Raw genomic sequence first — 8,646 nt, 5'->3', positions numbered from 1 at the left:
TCCTTCCTTCCTTCCTTCCTTCCTTCCTCCCTTCGGTTGTCTTTGCTTGGTATCTGGTCTCAGCATCAATAGTAGTTATAGTATGCCTCCCTGGCACACAGGCACCTGCCCGTATGACCTAGACTTTCCTGACCTCCAACCCCCCCCCGCCCCCCAAGACACCCATGTTACTGAATCCTGTACACTTAGCACAACCTAGTGTAGGTAACAAGTACACACATTATGAATTGTGCAGGGCACAACTCATTCATAGTGCAAAGAGGACCTGGTTGGAAGGCTGTAGGAGTGGCTGCCTCAGTAGAGGTGCGTAGGAGACACCTTTACTAGACTTGGGGAAGGAAATCCTTTCCTATATGGCCAGCCAAGAGCTGGTAGTGTTGAGCTGAATGACTGGGACTCTGGTCCAAATTCATTTCCCTCTCAGTCCCCTAGTACCAAAGACTTGTTGAAAGGAATTAAGAAGTTGGAGATGCTGCACCAAAGTCTTCCAGAAGGGGGCAGTGTGAGCACTAGCTGGAATGGTGGGGAACAGCCCGGAAGCCAGCACTGCAGGGCTTTCCAGAGGGCTCTTCCCCAGGTAAGGGGCAACCATCTACTACTGCTCACTAGGGACAGCACTGGGGTATGTCACATGATCCATTGACATGGGTCATATTTGATAGATGAAGAAATAGAGACTTGAACTAGTAAGTGACTTGCCCCAAGACTGTGGTGATGTGCCACAAAGAGCAGCAAAAGGGGATCCTACACCCCCCACTCACCCCCACTATCTCCCCCTAACCCCACCCCACCCCCATCTCCCCAGCCCATTCAGCGGGGGGGTACCTCACTCACCTCAGCCTTAGGAGGGACTTGGCTAGGGCCGGCAGAGCTTCTGCAAGCTTGCAGGCACCCACATCAGTGATGCTGTTTTGGGACAAGCTAAGGAGACACGGAGAGGAAAAGGTTCAGGACCTAAGTGGAAGGCTCTCCCTTTCTCACTGGCTGGAAATGCGCTGCCTCGCAGGGGGCCTGTAGCCACACACCTGTGATAGCCAGGGTCATGGGTGATGAGGGTGGACCTACAGAAAACACTGACACATATGAAGGGTTTGTTACAGAGAGAGTGGGAGGGGGAGTGGATAGCAGAGAAAGAGCGCCCCTCCTCCACCTGCTGTCTAATTTGATAGTGCCTTTTCCCCTAGGGCTGTCTTCCAGCTCTACACGTAGTAGGTACTTAATAAATGCTTATGTGTCCAGGAATAGAAAGGAAGGAGGGAGGAGTTGTGTGAGGGAGGACTGAGAGGAGGGGAGGCCATGATCAGGATGTAAAGTAAATAAACAATGGGAAAAAAAAAGAAAGGTCAGAAGGAGAGTGGAGAAAGGAGGGAAGCCTATCTTGTGGTGTACCTAGACCACTGTAAATTACAGAGACGCTTACATTGTACATCAGGAAATTTACACATGAATCCTTGGGATATTTTCAGGCTTCTTAACCTTGTTTATAACATGAGTGTTGACAGATTTTTTTTTTTTCCGAGACAGGGTTTCTCTGTATAGCTCTGGCTGTCCTGGAACTCACTCTGTAGACCAGGCTGGCCTCGAACTCAGAAATCCACCTGCCTCTACCTCCCAAGTGCTAGGATTAAAGGTGTGTGCCACCATGCCTGTTGACATTTAAAAAATGTTTTGTTTGTTTTGTTGTGGGAATTGAACCTAGGGCCTTGTGTGTCCTAGATAAGTGCTTTACCATCACTGATTATTATTATTATTATTATCATCATTATTATTATTATATTGTGAATTAGAATTCCTGGAAAGACTCTGTGTCTGCAGAGACTGATTGACAGATTGTGGAGCGGTCGGGAGAGGCCCAAGAACAGCCAGTCCTTACCCACCTCTGTGTCAGAACTGTGGCTGGTGGATAAAACCTCTTGGAATCTATTAACTTAGCTAGCCACCAGTTTCCACCAATCCAAAAGCTACGACTGCCCTCAGATGACGTCTTGGGCCTGTCGAAAAGCTCCCCCTACTTGATGAATCTGCCTCTCTCGGGTTCCTACCATTGATGTACCTGCTTCTCTCGGGTTCCTACCAATATATTTTTTGTTTTGTTTTTTGTTTTTTGTTTTTTGAGACAGGGTTTCTCTGTGTAGCCCTGGCTGTCCTGAAACTCTGTAGACCAGGCTGTTCTTGAACTCACAGAGATCTGCCTGCCTCTGCCTCCCAAGTGCTGGCATTAACGACATGCACCGCCACTGCCTGGCCATGCCAATGCATTTTAAAGTTGCCTGATTTATGACTGTCTTTGTTATGTTGTCTTTGTTTGTTGGAACATGGAGTCTGGGGTTACCTAGATTGTGTTTCTGAGCCATGGTCACTCAAAATGACTCCCAAATAAACTCTTAACCACTTTTAGGAGGAGAGCAATGTTTCTGCATTGACACGCTTTTACATGAGTTCTGGAGACCAAACTCTTATCTCCCGGCATGTGCGGCAAGAGCCTTCACCCTCTAAGGCATCTTATTGGCCCCCTTTGTTCTGAGACAAGGTGTCATGTAGCCCAGGCTAGCCTTGAACTCAAAGATCCTCCGGTCCCAGTCTCTGCAGTGCTAGGATCACAGGTGTATCATGTCTGTCTCCTGCACACCCATTCTACTTTAACTTCCCAAAGCATAGAACAGCTAAAGACAACTTCCACCTCACAGTGTTTCACTGCTAAGTCCCAACCTGTCGCTTCTCTTCCAACATCCCAGTTCAGTTTTCATGCATTAAACTTTTATTACAGTGTATTTTATTTTGATACTTTTTTTTCCTCTTTTTTAGTGTGTATGTAGGTCAGAGGACAATGTTTGGGAGTTGGTTGGTTCTCTCCTTCTACCATGTAGGTCCTGAGGACAGGACTCAAGCCACCTTCACTGACTAAGCTGTCCTGCCAGCCCCTCCCCCACCACTTGTTTTTTGAGACTGATTCATAGCTGGCCTTAAACGTGTGGTTATCCCACTGTCTCAGCCTCCCCAGCTTACTTATTTATAATTATGGTTTATTTATTTGTTTGCCTATGGTTTATTGTATATGAAGAGGCCTGAGGTCAGGGAGCAGGATCTTTGGGGCCTCCACTGCTGCCCAGGATAGCAAGGCTTCCCTAAGTCTTTGTTCATCAAACCAATAAATGAGGTCCGGAGAGATGACTCGATAAAGTGCTTGTCTCACAGCCTTGAGTTCGATCCCCAGGACCCACACAGAAAGCCAGGCATGTTGGGCATGCTTGTACTCCCAGCACTGGTGAGGTGGAGACATGGAGCTCTGGGGGCTCACTGGCTGGGTAGCCTGGCCTAACTGGTAAGTGGTCCCCTGGACTGTACATTCATTTGGAAGAACACAGTATGGATTTGCAGTGACTGAACGGGAGAGTGCATGATCAAGAGCAGAAAGAGTGAATGATGGAGAGATGGGTGGATGACAGGATGGAGGGTAGCTGGAGAAATGTTCTGTACCAGAAGCAGGGAGGAGGCGGGGCCAGTGGACTCACTTGAGCGTCTCCAGGGCCTTCAGCTGAGGGAAGGTGGCTGAGAGCTTCGACACACCCTTGTCTCCGATCTTGTTCTCACTAAGTGAGTCCAGGCTGCAGGTGGGATCAAATGCAGTCATTTACCTTGTGACCCCAGGCCAGCCTCCTCTCTGCCGGAAGCTCCTCTCTGGGTTTATGGGAGCTGGCCTGAACCGCCTGGGGGTGCCATTCAGCTGGCCACACACCATGGACTAGCCGGTCTGCTTGGCTTTGTAGGAGCCTGCTGAGCAGGTCAGCCCCCTAACCTCTTGGAACTTGATCTATTGGGCAGCTCCCAGCTCCCACCTGTCTGCCCTTTGTGGTTGCTAAGAGCAGAGAAGGGGGTTGTGTGGGGAAAAGAATTTCAAAGCTTGCAACACTGCAAACTTTTTTTTTTTTTTTAAATCTGGGGAGTCCCATCCTCTGACCCTTCCCTGTATTAGGGGTCATAAGTCCCCAGGGTGGGGTCATCTGACTCCCACGCAGTTTCCCCTGACTGGAGGGAAGAGGAAAAAGGAGAAAGACTCCCCATGTGCCCTGGGGACAGAGTCTGGGCTTGTCAGGGCAGAGGGTGGAGGGTCTGAGGGTCGGTAACTTACTCCAGGTGCTGCAGGGAAGAGAAGGCTGGAAGGATCTTTGCCAGAGTGGGGAAAGCCTGGGGGCCCAAGACGGGGCCCAACCTAGGAAGCAATCGACGACGATGGCAGAGGTCAGACACAGAAATGGCCAGTGGAGCGCAAAGAGGAAGAACAGACTGAGGCTCCCTCCCCGACCCCAGCGTCTTATCCCTACCCACTGGGCTCCCAGAGCTGCTCGGCTGCTTGCTTTTCAGGACCACCCAGAGGCCTGCTGGGACACTCCCACTTCCCTCTCTGCTTTCAGCAGCAAGCCTGTCCTCACTGCTGCTCATGTCCACACATGCTCACCCTTGCCTGGTGAAGGGGTCCCCACACCAGCCAGGGTCTGTTCCCAGGGTCACACCAGATTGCCTGCCCTTCTGTTTTTAAATATATTTTCTCTTCCCCCTCCTCTCCCCTCCCCGTCTCGTGTGTGTGTGTGTGTGTGTGTGTGTGTGTGTGTGTTTGTGTGTGTGTGTGTATGTATGCGTATGTGTATATGCACAGATACAGAGGCCACTGAACCTGCAACTCACTAATTCAGTAATCTTGGAAAACCTCATCTCTCCCCCAATGCTAGGATACCACTTGCATAGAGCTAGCATTGAGATAGAGAACTTGGCTCAGGGTCTGGACCACGATGTCCAGGAGGCTTACTCCAAGTGCTACAGGGAAGAAGGTTGGAAGGGTCTTTGTCAGTGTGGAGAAAGCCTGGGGGCCCAAGATGGGACCCAACCCCGTTCTGGATCCACCATGAGCTTTTCCATTCAGTCACTGCTTATGAGAGATAAGAAATGCTGCAGACAAACTCACTGTGGGGGAGTTCAGGAAGGGTCTCAGGACACTGAGAGACAAGGTCAGTGGGGTCAAGATGCCTGCACCCAACTTGGGGACCTGAATTTTGTCCCTGAGACCGGCCTGGTAGAAAGAGCCAACTCTTGAAAATTGTTCTCTAACCTCCAAAGCAGGACACACACACACACACACACACACACACACACACACACACACATCCAAATAAATAAGAAAAAAAAGAACAGAGGAAAGTGAGGGCCGTGTGGACCTGCTGTGTAGGGAAGAGCATTGGGGCAGAGGCTGGGGCTGGGTCTTGTTTCAGAAGAAAGCCACAAGAGGGGGCATAGGGAAGCTCTCAGCCTAGGCCTCCGACCTGCTGTTGCGATGACTTAGAACTGGTTCTCCTGCCTCTACCACTAGATACTGGGACCACAGATGTGTGTCCCCATGCTGTGTAGATAGCGCTGGGGATCGAACCAGGGCTTGTGCCTACTGGGAAGGACTCTGCTGACTGAGCCACGTGTATCCACCTCCACCTACGCTCATGTGGGAGGTTTTAAGTGGACTGATCAGACAGTCAAAGAGGCCTGCTGGGTGGGGAACATGGGGGTGGCTGCAGTAGACACCCTAAAATAGGCCATTTGTTTCCTTCCTCTCTTCCTCAGAACTGTCTCAGGACTCCCAGCATGTAGGTGGCTGTTGGCCTGGCTCTAGCCTGTTCCACTCCGCAGCCTCTGGTACCCAGAGTGCAGTTCCGATCACCAGGGAGGGGCTTTTTTTAAGCTGAAAATAATTCAAAGTCAGAAAACACCCTGCGGCTGTCTTCAGACATTTCCTCTTTTCAGCAATATTTTTACCTTTGTACGTATTTGGCATCTTATGTCCTATTGAAAACAAGAGAAACTTGGTTATCTGTTGGGGGGGGGTGCAGGGAAGCTGGCAGCAAGTGTGTGGCCAGCTGGAACCTCAGGCAAATCACTAACATCAGCAAGCCTCAGTTTCCAAATCTGTCCAATGACTGTCTTCCAGGGCTACTCTTCTCATGAAGGGGACTTTACGTAAACGCCCTGAGGATCTTGTGGGTGGCTCTCTTTGTTTCGAGACAAGGTTTTCCTGGCCGGAGTGATCTCATCTCTAACAGGACCAAACACTGACAAGAGTTTGCTAATCAGCCAGGCAAGCTACCCTGGCGTTTATAACGCTGAAAAAAACCACTCCATCTCTGGTGTCACTCTGCCCATTTGTAAATGAGAGTTGACATCAATGGCCTTCTCCCCGACTGTCTAGGGTATGAAGTGAAGTGTTTTACAGTTGGAACGCTGTGTTAGAGCTGTGTGGTGGAGCGGGCACGCAGTCCTGGGTAGGTACTTGACAGGGCTGAGGCAAGGAGAGCAAAAGTTCAAGGCTAGATTAAATATTAAAACCCCCTTCAAAATAATACACACACATATGAATATGAATATGAAAATATAAATGGGCTGGGAATGTAGCTGAATTGCAGAGTGTCTGCCTAGCATGCACAAAGCCCCGGGTTCTATCCCTTGCACTGCATAAGCTTGGTATGACAGAGTGTGCCTATAACCCTAGCATTTGGGAGGTAGAGGCAGGAAGATTAGAAGTTCAAGATTATATAGCTTGGCTTGGTTTATATAGCAAGTTTGAAGCCATCTTGGAGTATAAACAAACAAGCAAATAAATGGGTAGGGATGTACCTCAGTGGTAGAGTACCTGACAGGTATGCACAGGGCCCCGGACTCAACCCTCAACACTGGGGGAAAATTGTTCAGGCAGCCAGACTTAAATATAACTCTTGGGGCTCCTCAGGATCCATGTACTGGAGTACAGCTCCCCTGTCATAGCCCAGGCACCCTCTGCTCTCTAGAGCCTACTGCTGCCCATCATCTCGATTCCTGCTACCCTGGCGGCACTGCCCAGGATGGTGGCTCCCAGGCCTGGCTACACAGGGTGGGGGACCAATTGTCCCAGTTAGGAGTGGATCCTAAGCATGCAAAACTCTCAGTGCCCAACCAGACCAGTCCTGATCAAGCTGGCCCTCAGTCCGCTGAGCCTTACACTCAACTTTCTCAAGAAGGATCCTTGTAACAGAGGCAAGACCCAGGAGAGCAAGTAAGAGGCAGATGGGGTCTGAGCATGCATATAACTGGGAACTCCAGTAAGTCTGTCTACTCAACAGCCAGGCTGGGCCAAGGTTAGCCTGTGGTAAGGACACCCAAGTTCAGAAGGCTGTGGGTAAGCTATGTACATGCTTTCCTCTGGAGGAGTACATGTGTCCAGGGAAATGACCAGCCCGGAAACAGGAGCGGGGTGCAGGTCATAGCTCAGCAGGGAAAGAGCTCAAACTGAGGTCAGGGACAGCCTCCTGTGCAAGGCCATGCTCCGGGACACTCTGGGCTCTTGGCTCCATATGCATTCCTTCAAGGCTTCCTCTCCAGCCCCAGTGGGCTCCTTCCCAGTTTCTCAAGCTTCTGTGAAGATGTCACTTCTTCCAGGAAGCTCCCCCAGCCCACCCTGCAAAGGAACTTGCTGGAATAAGTTCATCATGGACAGCAGCTCTCTGCTCCTCAAAGAGCTTTGTGATGAGTGAATATGCATGAGCTCCTGTGCGTGTGCATGTATGTGAGTGTGCATATGTGTGTGTGCATGTACATGTGTGAGAGTACACATGTGCATGTGTCTGAGTGTGTTCATGTGAATATGTGTGCAATATGTTGTGCATGAGTATAAAGCATGTGTGTATGCATATGCGTGTGTGTTGTATGTATGAGTGTGAATGTGTACAGTGTGTGTGTACATGCACATATGTGTGCATTGCCCTGTAAATGGCCACTTCTCTGCTGCTCTGAGCAACCCCTGCACTTACCCAAACAAGCCACACTCAGCCCGGGGAGGCTGCTTTCCCAGTGGTAAAGTGAGAGGGCAGGAGTCACCCAAGCTCTCCCCTCCCGCTCACCTTGTCTCTGCCCCAAGATCAGCGAAGATGGCAGAAACAACTTTGGGACACTGAGGTAGTTTCCCCTTCACTTACGCAAACTCTAGCTTCTTAAGGTCCCGGACGGCAGGAAGATCCTTAGCTGCATCTTCTGAGGGGTTTCTCAGCCTATACAGAAAGGGCTTTGGTTAGTAGGTGTAGCCCCACTGGTGTGTTCCAGTGCCCACATCCTGCCCCCAGGACTGCTTCCCTTGGGAGTTGCTGTTGGTCCTAAACTGAAAGAACAATCTCTGGGGACTGAAGAGATAGCTCAGTGGTTAAGATTATATTGTTCTTGCAGAGAACCAGAGTTTGACTCATAACTGCCTGTAACTCCAGCTCTCCGGGGTCTGATGCCCTCTTCTGGACTCCACAGGTAAGCAGGCACACAGAAACACACACACACACACACACACACAAACACACACACACACACAAACACACACACACACTTCAAAATAAAGTACTTTAAAAAGGACCATCCTTAGGGCCAGACAGAGTGGCATGGTTCTATATTACCAGCTATTTGAGAGGATGAGGCAGGAGGATCATAAATTGGAGGTCAACGTCAATTACATATCCAATTCAAGGTCAGCCTGAACAACTTAGTAAGACCTTGTTTCTAAATGAAAAAACTAAAAGGGCTGTTAGAGTACTTGCATAGCATGTGGTGTGTGTGTGTGTGTGTGTGTGTGTGTGTGTGTGTGTGTGTGTG

At 49.9% G+C, this 8,646-nt stretch overlaps 1 protein-coding gene across 4 annotated transcripts in view; it reads right to left on the bottom strand.

The window, feature by feature from the left end:
• Ciita (class II major histocompatibility complex transactivator) overlaps nucleotides 1-8,646 on the bottom strand; it is a 46,458-nt gene that overhangs the window by 5,559 nt on the left and 32,253 nt on the right. For all 4 annotated transcript variants that reach the window (XM_021209364.2, XM_021209365.2, XM_021209367.2 and 1 more), the window contains exons 12-15: nucleotides 7,989-8,060; nucleotides 4,130-4,210; nucleotides 3,513-3,605; nucleotides 835-921 (exon numbers count right to left, since the gene is read on the bottom strand). In XM_021209364.2, the coding sequence (XP_021065023.1) occupies nucleotides 835-921; nucleotides 3,513-3,605; nucleotides 4,130-4,210; nucleotides 7,989-8,060 (333 nt within the window). The remainder of the gene's footprint in view (nucleotides 1-834; nucleotides 922-3,512; nucleotides 3,606-4,129; nucleotides 4,211-7,988; nucleotides 8,061-8,646) is intronic.

Source organism: Mus pahari, chromosome 12 (genome assembly GCF_900095145.1).
Source record: "Mus pahari chromosome 12, PAHARI_EIJ_v1.1, whole genome shotgun sequence".
Lineage (NCBI taxonomy): Eukaryota > Metazoa > Chordata > Mammalia > Rodentia > Muridae > Mus > Mus pahari.
The sequence above is the reverse complement of the archived record's forward strand: the minus strand, read 5'-3'. Positions and strand labels throughout refer to the sequence as shown.